The sequence below is a fragment of the Miniopterus schreibersii genome (assembly GCF_964146895.1).
Source record: "Miniopterus schreibersii genome assembly, chromosome: 11".
Lineage (NCBI taxonomy): Eukaryota > Metazoa > Chordata > Mammalia > Chiroptera > Miniopteridae > Miniopterus > Miniopterus schreibersii.
This window is the reverse complement of record NC_138111.1, coordinates 60,601,409-60,628,913: the sequence shown is the minus strand read 5'-3', so window position 1 is coordinate 60,628,913 and position 27,505 is coordinate 60,601,409. Positions and strand designations below refer to the sequence as shown.

Here is a 27,505-nt window from a genome sequence, read left to right as displayed (position 1 = left end):
GTCAGAAACTTAGTCCTTGATTTCTTCCTCTCCCTCATTTCCCAAAGCTAATCACACAGTCCTACTGGTTTTATTCATAAATGTTTAAACATGTACCTTCCTCTCTGTTTCTCTAGTATTGTTCAGGGCCTGATGGACTCTGGTGGATTATTATACTAGCATCCTTACCGGTCCACTTGTCTAACAATCTTGCCTATTATCTTCCCTAGAAATCCTTCCACAACCAGTCCATAACCCTTCTTCAATTTGAATTTATAGGCCTGTCCTATATGCTACTATGCATCCTGGGCATATCCCTATCCCAGTATCTATCACACCAACTGAAATGATCTGCTCAAGTATTTTCTCTCCCTTGAAGAAAAATCCTGGATCTCATTTATCTTTAGATCCCTAGTATCTCAGTGCCAGGCAAAAACTTTGTGCTCTCCTTTGTATCTTCTGAACTTCCTCCCACGTGAAGGCACTGACAATTAATTACAAAACTTTACGAGGTTTCTCAGTTTCCATAGGCCATGCCTACTTCCTGGATTGCTTTTATTCTATAATCTTTCACCCTTTTCCTTATAACTCCAACTATGTTGATGACTCGTAAATCAATGTCTCCAGGTATGTCCTTTAAACTGGGCATCAATTCTAAATGTTCAAATTTATTGGAGATTTCTACTCAGATATCCCATTATCGCTTCACGCTGAGTATGTTCACATCAAACTGAAAATCTTCCCATTCCAACTAGCTCCGTGGTTCTTCTATTTCCTTGACGTTTTGAACTCTATGGACAAAGTAACAGTTATTACTATTATTATTCTTTCAAACGGAAAAGGGAGTTTCATGAAATAACTTCTTTAAAAGTCTTTTTTACAAATGCTTTTATTGATTTCAGAGAGAAGAAGGGAGAGGGAGAGAGAGAAACATCAAGGATCAGCCACTGACCGGCTGCCTCCCGCTCGCCCCCTGCCGGGGACCCAGCTGCAATCCGGGCATGCGCCCTGACCCCAGCCAAAGGTGACCGCCTGGTTCTTGGGTCACGGGTAGATGCTCAACCCCTGAGCCACACCGGCCGGGCTCACGAAATCACTTATTGAAAGGCAGACGAGGTCTACGATCAAAACGGTTTATCCCAAAGAAAGCTAACACAATCAATCTTTGTTTCCCGCAGAATTAGTCAACGTCACTCCAGCTTTCCCGATAGCTTTAAGAAAGCGTAAAACACATCGAAAGTCCACCTCATTTTCTTTGCCTCTGCTTTCCAGTCACGGGGAAAGCCTAGCATGAGATCAGTGCTGGGGGCAATATCACAGGGCGGGAGGAGGAACACACGAGCCACTAACTCCGGGGTTCATCACACGTCCTCGGAGCAGCCCGGCCTCGGTTCTGGAAAGTATTAGGGATACAAACTTGAGCGCTGACCGTTACCCGCCTTAGCATCCCCCCGCGGGGTTTCCTCAGCTGTGAAACAGACGTGTGGCGACAGCCTCCATCTTGCAGAGCTGTTACGATTACAGGTAGTATAATACAAAACACCTGGCTCCTAATTATTACTACTATCGTTATCTTCCCTAAACCAGCCATTTTAACATATACTAATTAGTGTTAAGTTGCTAAGTCCCTTCTGCTATACACGACAGGCAGCGATCTGCTATTATCTGGGGTACGCTCTCTCAGCCCCCAGGCCTTTTTTCTTTGAGGCTCCTGAACGCTTTCCTTCGGTCTCGCCCTGGCAGGGCTGTTAGAGGCCTCGGTGCACGCGTGGCGGGGCCGGAGGTGGACCGTCCCGGCCTGGCCCCAGGCCTGAGGAGAACAGCTAAAAACCAGAGTTTGGGTTTGTGTTGTTTGGAGCGCAGCAGCATCTCCAAGGGAAGAGAACAAGCTCCCGGGGCAGGGAGGGAGAGATGGGACCCAGGGTGTCTCACCTCTGCCGGCGCGGAAGGAGAGAAGTCGCCACGCTCGGCGACGCCACCGCAGCGGAGCCCACAGCCCGCTCCGCCGACGCGTCCGCCCGCTCGCGACCACCCACCGCTCACTCTCGCGCAGCTTCCCGGGGCCCTCAGGCCTAAAGCCGCTGGAGGCCACGCGCCTCCGCGTATCCCGGCAACGGGGGCGGGGGGGAGAGGCCCCTCCTCCTGATTAGCCAATCCTCGGCCTCGCCTCGGCTCCCAGCGCTAGCGAAGCGAGAGTACGATGTTCTCGCGAGAGGTGCCTCCGTGCTTTGCTGGAAGGAATGGAAATCGGCGAGTTGATCCAGAAGGAACGTTTTCTGGAAAAACCTGGTGGGTTTAAAAAAAAAAAAAAAAAAATCGGAACCACCCCTCTTATTGTGTGCCTGGCCTGTACTCACTTCAGCGAGTTTTATTACACTCCTGTGTAACCTCCCGTCTTCTGCCGTGTAATGTAATACGCTGAGTTTTTAATAAGAATTGTTGGAAGTTCTTCCGTGGTAGGCAGCGCCGTGCAGACTTTTTATTTCTCATTAGTGGTGGCTTCCCTCCGAGCTGGGACTGCCGGGCTCAGAACCGCAATAAGGACGGGCGCGAGTCTGGCGCCCCCTGTCGTGAAGCTTCTATCTTTACGCTTCCTTTCAGAGTTCTTTTGATTCAAGTTTGCGAGAAAGGCTGAAAAAAGGGGAGGGTGGTCTTAAAAGAATTATTTTTAAATCAGCGTTTTAAAAAACACAATATAAGAAGCATTGCACCTCAAATCCCGCGTCTCTAATAAAATAACTCGCAGTTTGTGTTTCTCCAACCTGCCTGCATATAGACGAGCTTAAATGTTATTGCAGCTGATGGGGGTCCAGTTTCACAGCTACAGTCATAACACGCGTACACGCTGGACTTTGAATATTTTTCACGTTATTTCCAACTTGCATACATTGCTTATATCCAGATTTATTCTCTTATGGGCCTGCCTGCAAGTAGCTTAAAATCAACACAATGCAAAATAATGTTATGTGGCTGAGTTCTCAAAGTTGGTAAAACATTTTCATGAAATTACCCAATTTGATCCCAACGTGTTTGTAGAGGTCGTTTTTCCTTCTGGTCATTGCAGTGAAGGGTAGTAGAATTTGCAACCCCAAAATTCGCCGCTTTGGCATAAGGATTATTTTGAGGTGAAGGCAATTGCAAAGAAGCAGATAACAAGAAAAGCTCTTTAAAATTCCTCTATTTCCTTAAAAGATGACATACATTTTCAAAGATTTTCCTCCTTGCATCTCTACCAGGAAGGACGAAAGTTGATCATTGGCGACAATTTTAGACCCTTTACCAGCTTGGGGACTGCACAGGAGGAACCTACATAACAAACTTGATTAACTTGGTATTTACCTACCATCTGTTTCTCATATATTTGCCTTTCCATAATTTGTTGCCTCTAAATACTTAAGGTCCTTCTCTTTTTTGTCACTTCCATAAAAATTTATTGTTCCTTTGTTAAGATGCTTTATAAGCCCAAGCTCTAGCCACCTTTGTGAGTTACTTATCTCTGAGTTTCCCTCTTGTATATATGATGTACATATTAACAAACTTGTTAGTTTTTCCCTTGTTAATCTTTTGTTACAGAGCCCCAGCAGAAAACCTAGAAGGGTAGAAAGAAAAAAAGATACTTCTTCCCCTACAACCTTTAACTGCCCAACTACTGCATATATTGTCTGAGAGATTATTGATATTATGCATATTTTCCCCCTTTAGCGCTTTTACTATTTTTTAAATCCTGGAGGATATTGTTTACATTGCTTTTCAGAGAGAGTAGAAGGGAGGTAGAGAGGTAGAGAGAGAGAGAAACATCTGTGTGAGAGCAACATCAATTGGTTGCCTCGGAAAGCTCCCTGACCTGGGCTGGGGATGGAGCCGGGACCCTTCAGTCTGCAGGCTGACGCTCTAACCGCTGAGCCAAACGGGCTAGGGCAGTGCTTTTATTATTTTCTAAAATACTTTGTTGATTGATTTTGAGAGAGAGAGACATGAGTTGTTGCTCCACTTTTTTAATGCATTTATTGGTTGATTCTGGTACGTGCCCTGCTGGGGATCCAACCCGCAACCTTGGCGATCGGGAGGACACTCTAACCAACTGGGCTACTGGGCTAGGGCCTCACCCTCAGTGCTTTTATTTTTATTATTATTACTTTATGTATTTATTGATTAGAGAGATGAAGAGAAACACCCTTCGGCTGCCTCCTGCACGCCCCCTGCTGGGGACGGAGCTGGGGCCTGGGCGGGGACCGGGAATGAACCTGCGGCTCCTTTTGGTGCTTGGGGGACGCTCAAGCCGGCCAGTGCTTTGAAGTGAAGGGGAGGGGAATACAGCATTTCCCATATGTATACAGATGTGAGTTGGAACTATTTAAAATCTTTTTTAAATGCTTAACACACACACAAAAAAGAAAGTTTTAAGTACCAAGACCCCAGTTTCGTGTTCACAGAATTTAAGGCAAGCAGTTGTTTCCAATTTGGCCCAAACTCTATCGTTTTAACTAAAAAAGTGTCTAACTTGTAAAAAAAAAAACAAAAAAACATCAGGAGACTCTGAAGAGGTTTGGGGAAATGGGGATGAAGCTGCCCTAACAGATCGCTCTACGCAATCTCAGAAAACCACCAGGAAGCGCGCCGCCCCGCAGACCGAGATTTGAAATATCCGCATTCCGCGCGCCTGCGGCTCACGCTCCCCTGGCGCGCGGCATGGTGGGATTTGTAGTCCCACTCCCGCATCCCGTATTATAATAAACAGTTCAGCGGGGGCTCGGGGGAAACGCGGGCTTGGCAAGGACCGGGGTTGGGGTGCCGGGCAGAAGGGGCGGGCGCTGTGTCCCCTGCTTGGCCGCGGTGCCGAGCGCGGGAGGGCCGCGCGCCCCGGCCCCACGTCGGCGCGGCGGCTGCGGCGCACACGCTCTGCGTCACGGCGGGCTGAGGCTGATGATGAATTCCGGCGTGCATGTCAGGGTTGCTGTGTCACTCGGCCCGCTCGGCGCGCCCCTTCCCCGCCGCCCTTCCGCACCGGCTCTCGGGCGCTTCCGGTCCCGGGCCGCCTCTGCCTCGCAGGCCCCTCGCCCGCCGCGGCCCGGCGCACCCCCAGCCTCCCCTGCCGACTGATCTTGCGCGGGGCCCGGCCCGGGCGCCGGACGGACGAGGGCCATGGAGAGCGGCGCCGCCAGGTATCGGCTGAGCTGCTCGCTCCCGGGCCACGAGCTGGACGTGCGGGGCCTGGTGTGCTGCCTCTATCCGCCGGGCGCCTTTGTGTCCGTGTCTCGGGACCGGACCACCCGCCTCTGGGTCCCGGACAGGTGAGCGCTGCGAGCCCCGCGCCCCCGCCGCCTTGGGCCGTGTTGCAAGCTCCCTCCCGCGGGTGGGAAGAGTGAAGCCTCCCTGCCCTCCTGCCCTCTCCCTTTCTCCCGGCCTGCCCTAAGTCTGCCTTCCCCCCATCCCGAGGGCGCTGGCGCTCCGGGCGCGCAGTGTGGGAAACCGGCACGGTTTGGTGGGAAGAGCACCGGATTGGGGCCGCAGAGACCTGCTTTCAGGTCCTAACGTGGCCACTAGCGAGTGGGTGACCTTGGACGAACGTCTTATCTCCTGGGGCTTCGGTTTTTGGACGATGGTTTCCCATGTGTCTTTAAGATTTGAAAATTTATTGGCGCCCTGTGCACCTTCCTAAACGAGGCGACGTGAAAACATCTGCCCTAGAATGTGCTCTGTAGTCTTCCTTCCAATGTGAGAACCGCAGTTCTCAAAAATTGCATCGCAGAAAGTTGCTTTGCCTCCTCTCTCGTTGTCCAAGTCATAGTTTCTTAGTCTGCGGGCTGTGATGCACGTAGATGCAGGGGGGTGAAACCTCTCAAATGTTTTATGAATGTGTGGGGTTTGTGTTGTTTTCCGGAGGAGAGAAAGCCTATTGCCTTCTAACAAACAAAAAGGCACAGAAGGTTAAAATTTTAGCTCCAGCCCAAATCAAGCTCAAGAGTTCGGCTCAGATTTGGCAAATTGTAACAGGATGTTTAGGACCTGGAAATCAGATTTCAGTTCAGAAAGAGAAAAATCTTGGTGAGTTACTTTGTTAGCCTCCCATCAGTAGAGGTTTCACTTAGAGTTGGGGGAACCATCCATAAATTCAGATGATAACTGTTGATTGAGTGCCTTGTATTTGTTTGGGATCCTAAAGAAGAATAAGAGGAGAGACAAGCTCTCTGTGTTCATAGAGCTTGCTTACAGTGTGGATAAAAAAATAATTACATATTTGGCACGGATACTGTGAAGAAAACAAATGTCCATATAGAGATGAGAGAGATGTTAAAGAAGTAAGCCTCTCTGAGGAGGTTTTTTGTTTTTTGGTTTTTTGGTTTTTGGTGTTTTTTTTATCTCACGCTGAGATGGAGCTTGTCATGGGAACCCGGAATAAGGAAGGTTGAATTGGAAGAGAACCGTAGGTGGTAGGAGGAACAAACACAGAGGCTCTGGATTGAGAAAGAGGAAAATCCCTTTGTGCAGGAGGGAATGAGCTGTGAGGTGGGGCAAGTCTGAAGGCTGAGGAAGGGATGTAGTAGTTGGAAGAATTAAAGGGTTCCCAGCAAGGAGCAGCATGATTTGATTTACCTGTTGACAAGTTTCTGCTAGCTGCTGGTGGGGAATGGATTGCAAAGGTTTAAATGTGGAAGTAGATCTGTTTGGAGGCTTTTGCAGTAGTGTAGCCAGGACATGGTAGACTAGACTAGGGATATTGTAGAGCCAACTCCTTTATTGAATTGGATGAGATGACTTCTAAAGGTCACTTCTATGGTTTTATGATATTCCAAACCACTTCATAACAGTAATACATAACTTTCTGTGTATTTGAATATAATTACCGAGTAAGTGTGTACATTTAAAATTGAGGTCATTAGAAGCATATGCCCAATAGGATATAAACATTGCAGTAAGGAGTATGTAAAGGGGATTCCAGTTGTCATAGTTGAATCCTGTCATTAAACTTTTACATGTTGTATATGAGTGTGTTAAGTTGACAAGAACTTAAATCACTGGAGTGATTGCATTTACCAGGACCTTGAGGAACTTTGGGCTGAAATGATCCTCTACTTGAAGACTGGTTCTTTTCCTTAACTCATGTTGTTTCTTGGTTTTCTTTTTCAAAATTCATTCATGTATTTTTTCACCTAACATTGAGAGCTTGCATTGTGCCAGGCACAGCGCTAAATGGTGGGTGATTAGAGAGATAAGATAGTTTTACCTCTAATTTCCAGTTGCTTAGGGTAGAGCATCTCATAGTCACTGGGTGATGAACCTCTTACGCATCCCAAACTAGAGTGCCTCAACCATACTTTTAGTCTTATAAAAGTGTCCTCATAGCTGATATCCTGACAAGTCCTATTTTATTGTATATTAATATAGTAAGGAAGTGCTGTGAGCCAAGTAGTAAGTGAAAATTGTTTTCCGTAGGGTTCTGGATCAGGGTAGTTAGTGTAGGGATGGACTGGAAATGATGGGGGAATTTAGTTTCAGGGAGGCGAAGTAGTTCTAGGGTGGACTAAACCAGATAACTGTGTTTCACAAAAGCCCATTGAGAACCCAAAAAATATCTGGGCTTTCTGAAGGTCCTTCACAAAGGAGACATATTTCTCTTCTTTCTTTTTTTTTTTTGGTTGTACATTAAACTGAACCAGTCAGCTGCATGCCATTCTTTGAGACTGCTTCAGGCCTCTATAAGCCCACTTCATATTAAATTGGATTTTTAAAGTCTATCACCAACTATTGCTTTGCCTTTTGAAAACGACCCATATTTGACAGATACAACAGCAGATTATACATCATGTGTTAAATCTTTCCTGATCATGCCACAGTCTCGTAAACATTCCTTAGACATATATTTCTATAGGGTTTGTTAAGAAATCAAACCCAGGATCCAAGAGATCGAGGCTCGAATCCTGGCCAGAGCATATGCCTGGGTTGCAGGCTCATTCCCCAGTTGGGGGCATGCAGGAGGCAGCCGACCAATGACTCTCTCTCATCACTGATGTTTCTATCTCTCTCCCTGTCCTTCTCCCTTCCTCTCTCTGAAATCAATAAAGATATATTTAAAAAAAAAGAAAAGAAATCAAATCTAGTCCCTTCCCCTCCCCATTTCCCTTTCTTGGAGGTAAATTTTCATCTCCTAACTGCTTATTTCTTATTTTACTTCCATATCTATGTATAAAATGCTGTACACTCATGTGCTGCTTAACTAGGGGGATAGGTTCAGAGAAAAGTGTCCGTAGGTGGTTTCATTGTTATGTGAACCTCAGAGTTCACTTACACTAACCTAAGTGATATATCTGGACTACATACCTAGGCTATATGTTCCTAGAATACAAGCGTGTTGTAGCATGTTACTGTATAAAACAACAGATTAAATCATGCACAGAGAAAATAATACAACTCAGAAGCAGTAAACAGGAGATGTATGAGGAGGCTCCTGCGGTGTAACACAGAATACTATTTTAAAGCAAACTTATTTATAGGTAGAAAGAGTACTGTTCACAAATAACCATAAAAAGCATAGTACAGTAAATACATAAACCAGTTACATGGTCTTTTATTATCATTACTGTGTACATAATTGTATATGCTATACTTTCGTACGACTGGCAGCACAATAGGTTTGTTTACACAGGCATCACCACAAATGTGTAATCAGCTCCATTGTAATCTTATGGGACCACCATCATACATGTGGTCCATTGTTAACTGAATCATTGTGCAGCGCATGACTGTATTGCTATTTTTTTATTCCTATTTTTTCTTTTTATTCTCACCTGAGGGTATTTTTTCCATTGGCTTCTCAGAGAGAGTAGAAGCGGGGGGAGAGGGAGAGAGAGAGAGAAACATCAATGTGAGAGAGAGACATTGGTTGTATCCCAACTGGGGCAGGGATTGAGCCTGCAACTGAGGTATGTGCCCTTGGCTGGAATCAAACCCAGGACCCTTCAGTCCGAGGGCTGACACTCTAACCACTGAGCAAAACTGGCCAGGGCTCTTTTTATTTTTAAATTAGTTTATTTCAGGTATTTTCTATAGTTCTTATTGCGGAGTATGAGAGTCTAGCTCTTCATTTCTACCAACGCTCATCACATATGCACCCTTTCTATGCCCTTAAATTACCTTAACTTGAAACTGAATCAATATTTCGTGACTGTACAGAGTCTGTGTGCACCTAAGCTGTGGAGTAAACTATGATAACTTTTCTTCAACAATTTTATGATCTTTATATAGCTACTAATTGCCTTGTTTTTGGTTTTCATTTGCTTAATTTTATGTATTTATCACTAATTCAGCTATAAATGCTAGTTGTATATCTCCTGTTGAGACTTTTAGACATATTGGATATTTTACAGTTTCATCTTTGTTTTGGTGAAAACTTTCTGACTTGGTCTGTTTGCCTGGGATCTCCCTTTATTATCGTCTCCTCAATTCCCTTTGGACCTCTTTATGTTGGATTTCTGTTCTCAGTGTCCTTTTACTTTCTCTTCCTTGGTTTTCTCCCTTGATGCCTTATTAGAGCACATCCTCCTGGAGCTTCCTGAAATACAGTGCAAGTCCGAAATGGATTTTACTCTGCCTTGCTACTTGAATAATAAGTTAAATATTTGTGTCATTCTAATGTTCCTCCAGAATTTTGAAGCCATTGCCCCATTTTACTCTAGCCTCTAATATTACAGCTGAGAAGACTGAAGCCATTCTGATTCTTGACCTATTATTTTGTTCTGTCAATATTCATCCATTGTTCAGGGCCACTTTTAATGTGAACACTCACAGCCATATGTTCTGGGACATTTTCTTGCCTTTTGTTTTGTTTTGTTATTCCTCACCAGAGGATATTTTTTCCATTGACTTTTTAGAGAAAATGGAAGGGAAGGGGAGAGATTTGCTGCCTCCTGCATGTGCCCTGACCAGGCCAGGATTGAGCCTGCAACCAAGGCACATGCCCTTGACTGGGAATCGAAACCGAGACCCTTCAGTCCCTCAGCGGGCGCTCTAACCACGGAGCACACCGACTAGGGCTGGGACATCTTAAATTCTTTGGTTTTCTCCTCTTCGTTTTCTTTGTTCTCGTTTCTGGAACTTTTTATCCAGATATTGAACTTGTTTCTAAATTTCTTTTAATTCTCTCCTTCCCTTTTTGCTATACTTTCTCAGGAATTGCCTTGACTTCTTGTGAAATTATGTTCTTGTTTTGTGGCTGCAATATCTCTAAGTATGGTAATGATTTAAAAAAACTTTTTCTTTTTTTTTTTTACTCCTCACCCAACAATATGTTTTATTGATTTAAGAGAGAGAGGAAGGGGGAGAGAGAGAGAGAAAGAGAGAGAGACAGAGACATCAATCGGTTGCCTCCCATACATTCCCCAACCAGGGATCAAACCTGCAACCTGGATATATGCTCAGACCAGGAATCGAACCTGAGACCCTTTGGTGCTCCAACCAACTGAGCCACACCGGCCAGGGCTGACTTTTTTATTTTCCCCTTAGTATTCTGTTTCCTCCAAATTTGTTTTTCCCCCTCCCTGTTTGTTTTGGTCACTATATATTTCCTGCTGGAGAACCCTTTCCCCAGATGTCTGACAATCCTTATTCTGGGCTCAGTGTTAAGGGTGGAGAACTGGAATGCTCCCAGCCTGCACTCTGCTCAAGGCTGGGGCTTGCTGGTTGGGAGCTTCACACGGGTTATCTGGCTGGACCGTTTCACTGGGCTGGTCTGCCTAGAGGGTGACTGCCTGGTCGCCAGGGTTTTGTCTTTTGTGGTTTTGGCCTCCATTATGAATGTACATGTTCTTCATACCCCAGAGCTCAACTATGCTCTGTGTCCCCCATAAGACTTTCACCTTTCTAAAGAAAAAGCCCCAGACTTTTGCTGGGTGCAAGAGGGGCAGTCATCTGGCTAGGGTGTCTAACTGCTTTCCCTTTAATACTTTAAATATTTTTGATTGATTCAAGAAATACTTAATTCTTACCATGTAGAATATTGTGCTGGGAACTTGAGAAGATAAAAAGAACCAAGCCTGGATTCGGCCCTTAAGAACTTCACAGACCAATACAAAAGATGCATGCAAACATCTATACTAGGATGCTAAGGGACACACATAGGTAGATTTAGTGGTTTACATAATATAGATTTTTTTATCATGTCCTGTCTTTTAAGTTTTTTTGGGCTTACTGATAAAATGGTTTCTAAAAACACAATTTTAAAACCCCACCGAAATAAAGTGTACAAGTTAAAAATAGCTACTACCAAATACCTTCCTTTGAAGATTTTTTTCACATAATTCAGCTTCTGACTGATTCTGAAGACTTTCAACTAGTCTTCCTTATTTTGGTTCCTACCTTTTCTTGTCCCCATTTTTTAAAAATTGATTTTAGAGAGAGAGAGGAAGGGAGAAAGAGAAACATCAGTGATGAGAGAGAGCCATTGATTGGCTGCCTCCTACACGTCCCCCACTGGGGATCGAGCCTGCAACCCAGACATGTGCTCTGACCAGGAATTAAACTGCGATCTCCTGGATCCTAGGTTGATGCTCAACCACTGAGCCATGCCTTCCAGGCTCTTGTCCTCATTTTTAGAGGTACATACAAAGTGCTGCTAATTCTTGAGCTTTTGGGGATTCATTGGTAGATTGGTTCTCTACTTTCCCTGCTGCCTGCATACATACATACATATGTACATGCGTATATCTATGTGTACATATATATGTAGATATATATTTTTAAAAAGACATAAACCACAGGCTAGGAAGAAAGAAAAAAGAACAGGATTATAACTTTCAGTATTGAAGCTGACAGGAAAGTAGTAAAGGTCTGGGAGACATCAGAAAAATGAGTTCTAAGCAGGCGCCAGGGAAATTAACCAGTGAATCCCCAGAAGGCTCAAGAATTAGCAGCATTATTTGCCTCCTGGAATGTGTGTGCTTGCACGCACACAATGCTTTAGTGGTGTTTGGGAAAGAAGTGAAAATAGATGTGTTCAGTCTTTACCCAGGAGTCTTGCTCTCTTTATGTGTACTTGTCTCATCTCTTTCAACTAGACTGCAAACTCCTTGATTTAGCTTGAATCAGGTATATAATTCTTTCTGTTCCTCTCAGCAGCTAACTGCCTTTCATGTAGTATATCATAATCTGTTGTTTGACTTGTTATGTAAGGCATAACAAGTGACTGAGTAACAAATTAGCAATCATCCTGGTCCCCAGGGAGTTGCTGTGCTGTGTCCCTAGAGCAATCATACATGGCTGTATTAGTTCCTTTAGCTTGCGTATTGAGAATGATTGATATTCTATTTAGATACAAGTATATGGGTACTAAGTTAATGTTCCCTAGTGTGAAAATGTCCTCACTGTGTTTGAGGGTTATTGATAGTGGATGCCATGATCCTAATTCACCAGGGGTTTCTTAGGGTAACAGTTACTGGTAAGTAGAAATGAAGATGGAGGATGAGGAAAAGCCACTTAAGATATTTTGTTTACCCCCCTTTCCTTCCTTGTCCTTCCTGTTAATTAACATACTATTATCAGTGAAAACCTAATTAAACTTTTCCAAATCTGATGTAGACCTTTGTAGCAGCTGATATAATTTAGCTATTTAATATTTAATTTAAAACAATGGATACTTGAAATAGCGTGTGCTCTATATACAGTTCAACTAGACACTGAATGAAAATGAGTAGTTTGACAGCTACGTCCTAAGCTAAGTTAGGGAACAAATGTATGTCTTATTTGTTGTCATGTCTTTCCAGTCTTAACAGGGGCTTCACAGAAATGCACTGTATGAGTGGCCACTCCAATTTTGTATCTTGTGTATGCATCATACCTTCAAGTGATGTTTACCCTCATGGACTAATTGCCACTGGAGGAAATGACCACAATATTTGCATTTTCTCACTGGAGAGTCCAGCACCACTTTATATATTAAAAGGTCACAAAAATACTGGTGAGTATAACGCTTTGGTGTTTTTCTATTTGAAAAATAATTGTCCATTTGAAAGTAAAGTTTACATACTCATTTTTCCTGTTTTTTATTATGTTTGTTAACCTCTAGCTAATAGGCTTGATAGTAAAAACCTTTTTGGATCGGCATTGTTCTTTAAATTCTCTTACAGATTTACTGTTAACAGTAAAGCTTCTCATGCTTATACAGGGGTGGACAAAAGTAGATTTACAGTTATAATACAAATAATACAATAATTAATAGATAATACATGAATGAACTCTGTGTCTCCCATGCTCACAACTGTAAACCTACTTTTCTCCACCCCTGTATATTTAAAAAGTGAAGTGTTCAGTTATAAAAGGAAGAAGCTGTATAATTTTGATATACTTTGTGATTTTGGTTTTTCAACTGTTTTGTGCAAGGAATTTACTGAGGAAAACTAAGAGTATTTCTTTATCTTTTGACTGTTATGTCTGTATTTGTACAGCTAAATGAATGTGTTTAGAACTCTGGTATCATTGAAGAGGAATACTTCTGAATATCGTTTTCTATGATTTGTATATACTATTTCTGATTCTCTGAGTTTCCTGCATTTGAGTATGGCTTAGCAGCTCTTTGTTATAAAATGATATGCTTAATCAGTGCAGTATGTGTATTTATTTTTTAATGTATCTAGAATAGTTTGGGAGTTCTGTAAGCAAATAGTGTGTCCCATAAACATTTTAAACTTAATTTCATTAAGGAGTTTGTAAAATGTTTTGTGTGTATGTATGTGAAATCTTCAGTATAGAGTGCTACATATATTTTTTTAACTTTATAGAAATCTTCACTATATACAAAAGTAGAGACAGTAATGTGTTGAGTTATATATATATGATATCTAACGGAATAGTGACCTCTTCTACTCAAGGACTATCAACACAAGCTCTGTCATGTTTCATCTTTCCTTTCTTTCACAAGATTATTTTAAAGAAAATTTTCTATGTACTATTTCATTTGTAAATACATTAATATGCAGCTCTAGCCAGGTAGCAAATACTATAGGCTTTGCAGGCTATATTTTTGTGTTCACTACCACTCAACTCTGCCGTTGTGTTCAAAAGCAGCCATTGACAAATAAATGAATTAAGCCTTTCTGTGTTTCAATAATCCTTTATTTATGGACACTGAAATTTGGAAGTTATGTGATTTTCATGTCAGAAAGTATATTTTGATTATTTTTTCCCAACCACTTAAAAATGTAAAAACCATTCTTAGTTTGTGCGCTGTACAAAAACAAGTGGCCCACAGGCCATAGTTTGCTGACCACTCTAAAAGAGGGGGATTCTCTCTCTCTCTTTTTGAAACAATATCGTTCTCACACCTTAAACAAAAACAAAATGTCATTTCTTATTATCAAATGTCCAGTGAATGTTCACATTTACCCAGTTGTCTCTTAAATGTTTTTTTATAGTTTGTTTAAATTGTGACCCAAACAAGGTCCACGTGTCTTTGAATCTGTCAGTTTGTTTCCCTTTTTACCCCTCTCCATTTGAAACTGCTTATTTTACCTGGAGCATATCCCGCAATCGGAACTTTCCTGATTAGAGCCTTTTTGTTCCCTTTAAGTTCCTCAACCTACTATATGTCTTGTAAGTTAGTTAGATTTAGAAGCTTGATCAGGTACAGATTCAAGTTTTGGCAAGAACACTTTATAGGTAGTATTGTGGTTTTTTCTGTTTAACACATCAGGAGGCACATACTATCTTTTTGTGATGTTCAGACTGATCGTTGGGTTCAAGTGTTGTATATCCATTCATTATAAAATTTTCATCAGCCTTTTATGTAATGATTTTTAGCATTTATTGATGATCATTGCATAGATCCAGCATTTCATTAACTCTTTGGTTACCATGGGAGAATTTTATACAGAGAGGACAGGTTAAATGCTTTCCTTGTCCCTTCTCCCACCTCTTTTACTGGGTTTCAAAATGAGTTGGTTCCCTAATGTTTTTGGGTTTTTTTCTTTTCTTTTTGATTCTCAAATGGGAATCCTCTTTCAATTGGTTCCTGTGACCAGAGAATAAATCTCCATCTCCTGCAGTGGGTGAGGGTGCACTTTCCTGACCCAATAGGCTGAAAAGAGAGGTCTATTGTTTTCACTGTGTTGTATGCAGACTTTGAGTCCCTCTTCTCATTTTTCTGCTTAGCTCCATCCTTCATGGAACCAACAAGTGGCTGTATACTGAGCTTTCATTTATAATTTTTAGCCTATATGATTTTACATCAATAAAACATTTGATTAACCATTCCATTACTGTTGAACATGTAGCTTGGCTCCAGTGTTTTGTCATTTTAATTAAAGTGACCCTAAGTATCTATATAAACAGCATTTTAAAATAATTGTCTTTCTATGTAGTTTCTTAGAACTGGAAAGGATTGTGCAACCCACGTAATCCTGTTCCCTTATTTTAGAGATGAGGAACTGAGGTTAAGTAATACCCCTGTGGTCAGACAGTTCATAAATGGCATCTCTAGTACTTGCATCAAGGTGGTCTGACAACAGTTTTGACCACTGCACACTTCTGCATCTCCATTGAGTTAAGCCTTATTTGGCTAATATACTATGACAGTGTCTTTAAAATTGCAATGCTTTAATAACTAACAAGGTTGAACACTTTTCTATATGGAAATGTGTTAACTGGTGCCTTTTTTTCCTTTAGTTTGTAGTCTTTCATCTGGAAAATTTGGGACATTACTTAGTGGCTCATGGGACACCACTGCTAAAGTCTGGCTGAATGACAAATGCATGATGACCTTACAGGTACAGTAGTTCTGTTTGAATATGCTAGATAACAATTAAATATGATGGTTCTGTGGCAACTTAAATTACCCATTTTACTCACAGGGTCATACAGCTGCAGTCTGGGCAGTAAAGATCTTGCCTGAACAGGGTTTAATGTTAACTGGATCAGCAGACAAGACTATTAAACTGTGGAAAGCTGGAAGATGTGAGAGGACTTTTTCAGGTAATATCAGAGTATAGACAACTTTTATAATCTCATTGCTTCATATTTTCTCAGATGGTCTTTTTCTCAAAGGTTTAGAAGCTTGAAAGTGGTATTTGAAAAACATTTCACACGTATCTTTTTTTTTTTAATCCTCACCCAAGGATGTGTTTTACTGATTTTTTTAGAGAGGGGAAGGGGAAGAGAGAGAAACATCAGTTGGTTACCTCCTCTCTGCACCCCCACTGTGGATCATGGGACAACGCTCCAACCAACTGAGCCACACAGACCAGGGCAAACACATATCTTTTTAAAAGATATAATGGGACCTCTCATTAAACAACCAAATTGGACTAATAAATAGGTACCTGATATGCTATAATATGTGTAATGTGGTTCTATGAATTATATATATGTAATTTGTGGTATGCAGTGATGGTTTTGCTTGTCCTTTGAACATGTTCAGTTTGAACCTTCCAAGCATCAGCCTTATTTTTTTGTGTGTGTCTTTTTTTAAAAATATGTCTTTATTGATTTCAGAGAGAGGAAGGGGGAAGAGAGAGAGAGAAACATCAGTGATAAGAGTCATTGATCGGCTGCCTCCTGCACGCCCCCACACCAGGGATAGAGCCCACAACCCAGGCACGTGCCCTGACTGGGAATCGAGCCACGATCTCCTAGATCATAGGTCAATGCTCAACTGCTGAGCCACATGGTCTAGGCGCATCAGCCTTATTAATGATGGATCAGTAGAGTTAGCTTCATATATATGGAAGAAAACATAAGTGCTTTTATTAATATTGAAGTACATTGTTTAATAATACATTTCAGGCTCTATTTATGTGGTGGTTTAGGTAGGTAGTCTTTTTAAACATTGCCTGTTAAATAACTCCTACACTGAGGTATCTGCTGTGTAATAATAGTATTGGTTTTTTATCTGTGGGGCACTTACATTTTGGGTGTGAATTTTTTTGTTGATATTTTTCTTTTATTTACTTTTTTAAAGTTGATGAATTCCCTGGAGGATAACACTGCAAGAAGTCCTTTCATGAAGTTAAAACTATCTATAGATGGAAATCGGACAATGAGTTATAATAAGCATCTCTCTGTTTTTGCTTTCATACATACATATATGTATTAAGCTGTTAGTGATCTGTGATAGCTGAACTAAATTAGCAAATACTGAGCATGGGAAAGGTGTTTTAACTTCTGATTTTCTTTATTAGATCACAAGCTTCAGAGAATGTTTTGTCCTTAAAAAAATTCAATGATATTTTCAGCAGGGCTTCAATTAACATTGAAAGAAATTGAATTTTATCAAATATATCTCCATTTACATAATTAAGAACATTATGCAACGAGTTTATTCCATAAATTCTTGCTGTTTTAAAAAATCAGTAATCATTGGTTTTTACTTTATCATTTTAATGCTTGCATTTATATAAATTATAAAATGTTTCCAATGATAAATCACAATGTTTGGCTTAATATTTGCATTTTGGTTGAATGAAAGGGGTAGAAGTTAGGATTTAATGGAATGGAACGAGGTAGGATAGCCTGGACAGAGTGACTCAGTTGGTTGAGTGTCATCCTCTGCACCAAAAGGTTGCCTATTCGATTCCCGGTCAGGGCCCATACCTGGGTTGTGAGTCCAATTCCTGGTTGGGGCATGTATGGAAAGCAACTGATCGATGATCGATGTTTTCTCTCTCTTTTTCTCTTCCCCCCACCCATGCTTGCCTGCCTGCCTTCCTTCCTTCCTCTAAACTTGTCCTGGGGTGAGAATTAAAAGTAAATAACTTAATTTTAAAAAGGAGGTAGGATAATGAGTCAGGAAACTTGAATTCTTGTTTTAGCTTTGCCACTAATTGTGGTGTTTTAGAGAATCTTTTTCAGCCTATTTTTGCACATTTTAATAAAATTTACTTTACTCTGATGGTTTTGATACTTCAAACTCTTAAATAATTACAATTTCTTTGTAATCTTAGTTTTTCTTAATTTTCTCTGGTGTTTTATAAATATTAATTTCACTGTTGTGTGGTAAGAAAACATAGCAAGGAATACGTGCTTATTCCTTGTTATGTTTTCTGTTATATTTAAATATTGTGTGTGTTATGAATTATCCCAGTTATTGGGAAAGAAAAGTTGAATTGTCAGGTAAAAAAAGAAAATTCTAGGGATCAAAATTCTGTTTCTGGAGGATTTTAAGAAATAATTTGGAGAAGATATGATGAATATAAAATAACTTTCCAAGACTAGTGAGAAAAAAGATAGGGCCAAACCTAAAATATAAATTTTGGTTACCAGGCTTTTCTACAGAAAAACTGAGTTTTGAAACTTGAAATCAGGTTTTACTATTCACTGATGTGTTTTACAATGTTAACGAAGTACATAGAGCCATTAACCAAATGATCTATTTTATTGATTTACGGTTTTTTTTGGATACAGGGCATGAAGACTGTGTAAGAGGTTTGGCAATTTTAAGTGAAACAGAATTTCTTTCCTGTGCAAATGATGCCAGTGTTAGAAGGTGGCAAATCACTGGCGAGTGTCTTGAAGTATATTATGGACATACAAATTATATTTATAGCATATCTGTCTTTCCAAATTGTAAAGGTAAGATTATCTTATACCATGTATTTAAAATTTTGTATTGACCATTGTTCCATCATATTCCTGAGGTGAGGGATAGAGGGCTGATGACTTGAATCAGTTTACTAACTGTAACTTGAATAATTTAATAACCTTAGTTCATACACATTTTTTCCTAAAGGAGAAAATTGTATGATCATCTTTATATTAATTCACACTTGACGGTTGTGAAAAGGTCTGAGGTATCTGAGGAAAGGCTTTGCATAATTTATTGGTGTTAAGAATAATATGTAGGATGTAAAGTGTGTGAAAACATGTTTTAAAGTTGTATAATAAGTGGCAAATACATAAAACGTAAAACTATAATTTTAAAATACTTTGAGGTTAAAAAGGTCTGCCTGTGTAGAAAGATGGTATGTGTCAATGTACTTAATTTTATTTATTCAAGTTGATTTTTTCTGTATTTATCAATTTTAGATTTTGTGACAACAGCAGAAGACAGATCTCTGAGAATCTGGAAAAATGGGGAATGTGCTCAAACAATCCGACTTCCAGCTCAGTCTATATGGTGCTGCTGTGTGCTAGACAATGGTGACATTGTGGTTGGTGCAAGGTATTTATTTTCTAGTCAATCAAGAATTAATATGTGTCTAGGACTTTGTAGGCATTAGAGTGCAGAGATAAGCCATAAGGAATTTTAAGTGAATTGGAGAGAACATATGCACCATTCTGTTACTGAACAAAATAGTAGTAGGTATAATAGCTTTTACACTAATGATGCAGGACTTATTACACCAGTATTGTTCTGTAAGTTGTACAGTTGAAACTCTGAATGCAAAATAAATTAGTAAAGATAGAGCTTGGTGTGGGAAAACTTTCTGGAGATGAAGAAATCTGGATGGGATTTTGAAAGATAATGAGTAAGAAGGGAAGTGAGGATTTTTATCAAAAGAAACAGTGTAAGTAAAGGTGCAGCATGGGAATGAAAGTGATGTCTTAGGAGGTGAAGGAAAATGGTGGAGGACTGATGCTGGGGAAAGTGGATAGTACATAAGGTGGGGCTTAATTCTGGAGAAGCTCAGTGCCAGGCATTTTTTAGATTCAGTGCTTGGGATTAAAGGGTTGTAACTCTTAAGCAAGAAGTGATGTGATTAAAGCAGACCTTGTGAATTATTAAATATGTAGGTCTTATTTAATTAGTGGTGACAACAGGAAGGAAAGCCAATTAGAAAGCAATTGCATTATTAAGGGTGTGAAGTTATGAATATTGGCCCCATAATGCTATTGGATAAATGACCAAAACTGAGATATTGCAGAGGGAAGTGATCAGAAATGGGCGAAAGAAGGATAGAAGCTTCAGACTTCCGGTGATTGGAGTCTGCACTAATAAAAATGGGAATTTGGGAGAACTGGCTTGGTGCACAGGTGATGACTCTGGTTTTAGACTCTGTGGGGTCCAAGTGGTGATCAGCCACATTCATGCCAGTGCATGGTGTAGCCTAACAACTGACACTGAAGATAAAAGTTTGCACAAAAATGTCAAATGATGGACCACCTTTCTCTGAGGGAGGAAGCATAGTGGGGGAGGAGCGAAAACTAAAAGGCTAAATCTTGACATACTGTGAGTAGAGAAAAAGAAATCCAGATGTTGAAATTCAGAGATAAAGGAGAGATTTTGGAGGGGGAGAGTGATCAGTGTCAACAAGTACATGAGGAATTAAGGATAGAAAGTTGGAAAAGCTTTTGGATTTGGTTTAAAAGATGTTAATGACGTTTACATTAGATTTTGGTAGAAAATGATAGAAGGTAAATAAGGCAATAGTGGATGAAGGATTATAGACTACTCTGACATTGAAGGCAAGGAGAAAAAGCAGTAAGGGATAGAGAGGGTCTAATAAAGTGGAGGGATTTTCCTTTTTCATTGCGCCAGCAGGTGATTTGTTGGCTTAGTTTTTCCCCTCCTTAGCATATTTAAAGTTGAAGAAAAAATAAATGAATTAAAAAAGTGAAATTGCTGTCAGTGGAAGATTATGTAAGGAAGTTTTCTATAGAATTGGGTACAATTGAAAGTAGCTAACTTGCCTTCCTGCCCCAGGATTTAGAATTGAGAAATCATGGAAATGAAGTCATTTTTCTGAGAATAGAGGTTAGGACTGCCATCTAGTCCAAAGGTGAGGCTGTTTTTATTAATTGGGATTACATTGCTAGTTAATGGCATATGAAAGGCAGACTCCATGTTTCCCTAAGGAGTAGATATTGAGCATCTGCTACCTTCTAAGTCTTATGTTGGGTATTTGAGCCCTTAATAAAGTAAACCAGCCCACAACCCTTCTTTATACAGTAACTCCTATGTAATATTGACTTTTAAAGGATACGCTTTGTCTCTAGATTTTTATGATGGTAAATATTTAACTTGGAATGGAAAAGTATGTTAAATATATATTTCTCTGTCCTTTGCCAGAAACTTTCCCCTAGTCTTTTTTTTTTTTTTTTTAAATATAGTGCTCTTTTAGAAATTTATTGATTTTAGAGAGAGAAAGGGAAAGAGAGAGAGAGAAACATTGATTTGTTGTTCCACTTATTTATGCATTCATTGGTTGATTCTTGCATGTGTCCTGACCAGGGATTGGACCTGCAACCTTGGTATATCCAGATGAAGTTCTAATCAACTGAGCTACCCAGCCAGGGCTTCCCTCGTCTTTTTTCACCCTATACATCGCTTTAGAAAATAATAGAGGATAGTGTGTGCTCAAGTCAGCATAGTGCTATATTCAGCAATAAATACATAGTAACTTTTCTCATATTCACAAATAAAGATTATTTTTGCTTTGGATCATTCAGATGTGATAACGTTCATACAATGTGACAATGACTTAAAATCAGTTTGTTTTTCCTTATAGTGATGGTATTATTAGAGTGTTTACAGAATCAGTGGATCGGACAGCGAGTGCTGAGGAAATCAAGGCTTTTGAAAAAGAACTCTCTCAGGCAACCATTGATTCCAAAACTGGTGATTTAGGGGACATTAATGCAGAGCAGCTTCCTGGGAGGGAACATCTGAATGAACCTGGTAAATATTTCAGTGTTATGCTTTTTTTTTAATATGTTTTTATTGATTTCAGAGAGAGAAAGGGGAGAGGGAGAGAGATAGAGATAGAAACATCAACAATGAGAGAGAGAGTCATCTATCCGCTGCCCCCTGCTGGGGATCAAGCCCGAACCCCCCCCATCCGCAGCCCGTGCATGTGCCATCACCTGGAACTGAACCATGACCTCATGGTTCATAGGTCAACGCTTAACCACTGAGTCACACTGGCCGGGCCAATGTTATCTGGTAGTAAAATTGTTATCAGTTATTCCAAAATTTTGGAATAATTAAAGCGATAAGAAAAGGTGGTTTTGCTACTCATTTATTGTAAAAGTCAAATAACACAGTGCAAAAACACTGCTGGCTCCCTAGTACACAAACCAAGGCAGTCACATCAGACTATGTGGTAGTCATGTGTTCTTCACCAGCACACATAGTTTAAAAAGACAGCAATCTGCCCTCAAAAATATCCTTGATGAAGCATTAAAAATTAATTTTATTGTGTCTTCACCCCTTTAGTACTTTTAAAAAATATTCTGGATGACAATGTAATTACACATACAGGACACCGAAGTACCGTGGTATGTGAAGGGTAAGGAAGGATAAGTACTGGCCTAGTCATTTAAGTTGCAGGCTGAACTATTCACTTTTTTCATGGAATGTCATTTTTATATTGCAGAACGACTAACTAGTTATTCCGGCTTGGGCATTTGGCAGGCCTTTTTTTTTAAAAAATATATCTTTATTGATTTAAGAGACAGGAAGGGAGAGGGAGAGAGATAGAAACATCAATGATGAGAAAGTCACTGATCAGCTGCCTCCTGCACGCCCCCAACTGGGGATGGAGCCCGCAACCTGGGCATGTACCCTGACCTGGAATCGAACCTCGATCTCCTGGATCCTAGGTTGACGCTCAGCCGCTGAGCTAGGCCTGGCCAGGCTGTCAGGCTGTTTTTTTAAAAAATGAACAAAGTGAGCTTGTCACTTTAAGGAAAACAACTGATGATATTTTTTGCCAGAGATAAAATTCAAACTTTCAAGTGCGAATTGAAATTTTAGAAAATCTTTATCTGCCACCAGGAGCTTGATAGTTTCCCAATACTTACAAGACTGTCCTAATTATATCAGTAGTACTATTAACAGTGTGATTTTGTATGATACTGAATAATAAAATGTGTAAACGTGGGCGATCTGCATAGTTAATTTAATCAATATTTTCCAAATGTCAGCTCATAGTGTTACAAAACCATGAATGTATAAAAAGATCTGTTCAAAGTAGAAGGTAGACCAATAGATTTTAGTTTAATAGAGGAAGGCAAATTCACTGATAGGGTTTCAGATTCTAAATTGTAACCTTTAAGGACCTACTTGTACAGTATCCACATTTTTATGAAAAGGCTATTAAACTAGTCTTCTCTTTTTCAACTTTTTTTTTTATACACTTCAACCAAAACAACACATTGCAACAGATTGAATGCACAGGCAGGTATGGCAATTCTAGCTCTCTTCTATCAGAGACTAAAGAGATTTACAAAAATGGGAAACAGTTGCTAGTCTTTTCACTAGATTTCTAAAAATTTATTTTTTCTGAAAATATTTATTTAATATGTACTGGACCTGTTATTGTTTTCCATAAAGTAAATATATTCTCATTTTTAGGTTCAAATCCAATAAATTAGTTGATAATAACCCACATTAGAAAAAGCTCTCTGGGCTTCTGAATAATTTAACAACTATAGAGATCTTGAAACCAAAACTTTGAGAACCACTTCATGAATATCATGTTTTGATATTTTTACAATTCTTTACAAAATGTAATCTTTTCATTACTGTGTATATACATACAATAAATATTTACTAAGTGCCTAATGTGTGCCAGGCATTGTTCTACACTCTGGGGAGTACGACAGATAACAGAAGATACAAATCTATGTTCTATATGAGGGGACAGATAATTAAAAAGTAAATATATAAGTTTGTCTGATATTGATAAGTACAATACTATGGGAAAAATAAAGCCAGGGTTGTAGCTGTTTTATCATTTTAAATACAGTGGTCAGGGAATGTGTAATAGGATAGTGCTAGCTGCTGTAACAGATAAACACAGATAAACCCTGAAATGTCAGTGGCTTAACAAGAAAAGTTGATTGCACATTCAGAGTTCAATTGATGACAGGGTGTGCTGGAGCATGTTTGTAGAATAATTTTGCTCTTCAGGGTCACAGGACCCAGGCTGATGGAAGCCACCATCTTCAACGTGTTGTCAAAGGTTTCTTGAGTGTAGACTTTGATCCACCTAACAGGGTAAAAGGGAGCTAGGATGATGGAAAAGGCCTACAACTGGCCTATATCACCCACCCAGATGGCACTGAGTGTATACTCAGTGTGTAACACCTAGGGACTACAAGATGTGAGGGGCTGAATAGTGTAGTCTCTGTCTAGACAGTCACAGCTCTACTGTATGGAATAGGAGCGTGAATCTCTGGAGGACAGCTAGGTGTCTGCCACTGAAGGCTTTGCTGGGAATGTGACATTCAAGTAAAGTCTTTAAGGAGGCAAGGGAGCAAATCTTGCCAGCAGCTGTGTGAAGAGCATTGGAGGCAGAATAAGTAGCTAGTGCAAAGGCTCCTTGGCTGAAGTAGGGTGATGGGTGAGGGGAGAATATAAGGTCCTGTCAGAAATAATGATAGAGGCAGACTATATCTGGGCCCTGTGCTCCGCTGCAGTGACCTAGGCTTTAATCCAGCGTGAGTTGGGAAGTCATTGAAGGGTTTCCAGCCAAGACGTGTCAGGAGCTCCTTAAACCTTTGAAAGAATTTCTGTGGTTGCTGGGTTGAATACAGACTGTAGGGGCCCCAAGGCAGGAGTAGGAGGCGATTGAATAATTCCAACTGAGAAGTGATGGTGGCTTATATGAACGGGTAACAATGGAGATGGTGAGAAGAAATAGCTTTCTAGATGTATTTTAAAGACAGAGCTGATAGAATTTGCTAAAGGATTGGCTGTGGGGTTGCAAGAAAGAGGAATGAGACTTCTATACTTTTTGGCCTGAGCAGCGGTGGAAGAATGGAGAGTCATTTACTGAAATGGAAGTGTTATCAGAAGATACTCAGTAATAAAACTTGTTTTAATTTTGATGGGCTAGCTATTTTCTAGAATCAAATTTTTATTTATTTATTTTTAATATATCTTTATTGATTTCAGAGAGAGGAAAGGAGAGGGAGAGGTAGAGACAGAAACACCAATGATGAGAGAGTCATTGATGGAGCCCGCAACCCGGGCATGTGCCCTGACCAGGAATCGAACCGCGATCGCCTGTATCCCAGGTCGACGCTCAACTGCTGAGCCACGCCCGGCCGGGCTAGAATCAAATGTTTTAAACCATTATTTAATAAAGTTTCCTTTTAATCTTTATTTTTTATGCCACTTTCCAGTAGAATTAAAAATAATACATTGATAAAATTTTCTAATAAGCCAAAATACAGATTCTCTTTATGTATAAATTTTAATGTTAACAATTTTCTATCTAAATGTTTTTGAACTTTACTCTGCCATTCTATGTTTGATTCTCAAACTTTTTATTTCAAGGCTCTAGAGAAGGACAGACTCGCCTGATCAGAGATGGGGAGAAAGTCGAAGCTTATCAGTGGAGTGTGAGTGAAGGGAGGTGGGTTAAGATCGGCGACGTTGTCGGCTCATCTGGTGCTAATCAGCAAACACCTGGAAAAGTTTTATATGAAGGGAAAGTACGTTGACTTCTGTTTTCTAATTAACCTTTATCGTAAAAGCATCTGACAAAGGTTTTCTTTTCCCTTTTCTCCATGCTTATAAAATTTTCTTTGGTGTTTTAACACTTAAAAATACATTTCTGTGGGGAAATTCTTTTCCTTGTCTTGAATTAGATTTTTTAAGAATCTCTTTCTGTGTAGGGAGAGCTGCATTTCATAGACAGATTAGGCATTATTTGTCTTTTAGTAATTACCATACATAAGCTGTTCTCAACCACTTTGGATTAGGAGCTTCTGCGCCACTTTCATCTAATGCTTCATGCCTATATTTAACTTGACAAGACATGAGGGACCCTGCAGGGCAGTGCTTACAATGTCAGAATGTTTTGGTGAGCAGGGCATGGTAACAGTTAATACTTTTGGCCTTGAGATCAACCAAATGGAAACTCCTTCGGCCTTAGAATTAAAATGTAGTAATAACCCATCCCCACCTCCACCCCCAGTGAAATGCTAATCTTGCAGCAAATGCAAGTGGTTGCTATTAATTATTATATGCCAAGTGGAAAATTTAACAATGTACTTTGGAGAAAGTTTAAGTACTATAATTATTAAAATAAAGAACATGTAAAATCTGTGTTATAAATGTCATTAATACATATGAGCAGATAAGTTAGTAATCATTTGTCTCCTTTTTATATTCCTATTAAAGGAATTTGATTATGTTTTCTCAATTGATGTCAATGAAGGTGGACCATCCTATAAATTGCCATATAACATCAGTGATGATCCCTGGTTAACTGCATACAACTTCTTGCAGAAGAATGATTTGAATCCCATGTTTTTGGATCAAGTGGCAAAATTTATTATTGATAACACAAAAGGTCAAATGTTGGGACTTGGGAACACCAGTTATTCAGATCCGTTTACAGGTAAGTTAGAGTTTGTATTAAGTCTTAATGTGTGTCCATCATTGTTGGTTGATTTTCATTTTTTGATGTGTTTAAAAACCAAGATCTATAATAGATTTTTACTTCACATTTATTTGTAAGCCTGAAATTATATAGTAATTCTGTATTTATAAAAATGATTATAAATTGTCCTGTTACAAAAATATAGTCACACTTTAAGCTAAATAAAAGTAAGAAACTTTACTTTAGTCATTTGAAATGAAAAGAGACTTCTCTCTTCCTTTATGTAGTTACTTTTTATTTTGAAGTTCTGTTTTCGCATGAGACTAAATTGGTTAGTTGTGCATCCCATCTAGGACTGGACTGTGGGTATTTCATTTTATATGTGATTTATATTCCACATGCTCATTTTAAGTCAGTTGTGTGTAACATAGTATACAGTGTCTAAAATTTTGCAAATGGGATTAAGTTTTCAAGCCAGTCCATAAATTATAACACTAATAGTATTAGTCTAAATCCTGGCTCCTAGGAAATAGATTATAATTATAATAGTATTCGCCTGAGTTCTGGGTCCCAGGAACCAAAGCCATGGTACAGGATGAAATAAAATGCTTCCTCTTTTCTTAGGTATAGGGCAAGCTCTAAATAAAATTTTGAAATTGGTACTGTATTGTTAATATTTTGCTGTTGTCAGTTTGACTCCATTTTCCACATGCTTGTTTTCATTCTTCTTTTATAAGGAAGGACCCCATGTCCTCCTCCTGTCTGAAGTCCTTATATAGGTCTGTCTTTTTTTCTTCTTCTTCCATGACAGATACTTCATGTTCCCAAATTATCTCCTCTTTTCAAAATTCCATTTCCAGTTTACATAAGAAAGATAATTTCATCTGCATGTTGACTTAAACAGAATTATCAGACTGAACTCGCTACTGAACTATAAATGATGCAACCTTCCCAAAAGTTGCACTTTACAAAAAGGGGGGTGGGATTTTTATTATCTGGACATTTTTATTGGTGGAATTTCAGACTGCAGTGCAAGAGGGTGAGCACATGGTTGCAGCATTGTGTAGGCTGTTTTGTGGGCTGAGGACAGATACTAAAGCAGCTGGTTCTATCTGGAATGTAACAGCTATTTGGCTTTTTTGCTCCTCTGAAGCTTAACTTTATAAGCAGCCTTACATATATCTTTTTGTAGATGCCTCTGATTATTTCCTTAGAGATTCTAATAAAACATATATGCACATACACCACACATTTGTAAAGGTATAAATGGA

At 39.8% G+C, this 27,505-nt stretch overlaps 2 protein-coding genes across 6 annotated transcripts in view; one reads left to right on the top strand and one right to left on the bottom strand.

The window, feature by feature from the left end:
• IFT74 (intraflagellar transport 74) overlaps window positions 1-2,094 on the bottom strand; it is a 74,595-nt gene extending 72,501 nt beyond the window's left edge. For 2 of the 4 annotated variants that reach the window (XM_081152401.1, XM_081152404.1), the window contains exon 1: window positions 1,912-2,088. The gene's annotated coding sequence lies outside the window, so the exon portion shown is untranslated. Of the gene's footprint in view, window positions 1-1,911 lie in introns of all 4 variants that reach the window. The other 2 variants (XM_081152402.1, XM_081152400.1) reach the window with 2 other exon arrangements.
• Window positions 2,095-4,890: 2,796 nt separating this feature from the next.
• Window positions 4,891-27,505, top strand: part of PLAA (phospholipase A2 activating protein) — a 35,008-nt gene continuing 12,393 nt past the window's right edge. The window contains exons 1-9 of one of the 2 annotated variants that reach the window (XM_081152378.1): window positions 4,891-5,270; window positions 12,735-12,928; window positions 15,631-15,731; window positions 15,816-15,936; window positions 18,364-18,531; window positions 18,985-19,120; window positions 21,408-21,577; window positions 25,184-25,341; window positions 26,033-26,252. In XM_081152378.1, the coding sequence (XP_081008504.1) occupies window positions 5,122-5,270; window positions 12,735-12,928; window positions 15,631-15,731; window positions 15,816-15,936; window positions 18,364-18,531; window positions 18,985-19,120; window positions 21,408-21,577; window positions 25,184-25,341; window positions 26,033-26,252 (1,417 nt within the window). In that variant the 5' untranslated portion in view covers window positions 4,891-5,121. The remainder of the gene's footprint in view (window positions 5,271-12,734; window positions 12,929-15,630; window positions 15,732-15,815; window positions 15,937-18,363; window positions 18,532-18,984; window positions 19,121-21,407; window positions 21,578-25,183; window positions 25,342-26,032; window positions 26,253-27,505) is intronic. The other variant, XM_081152379.1, reaches the window with a different exon arrangement.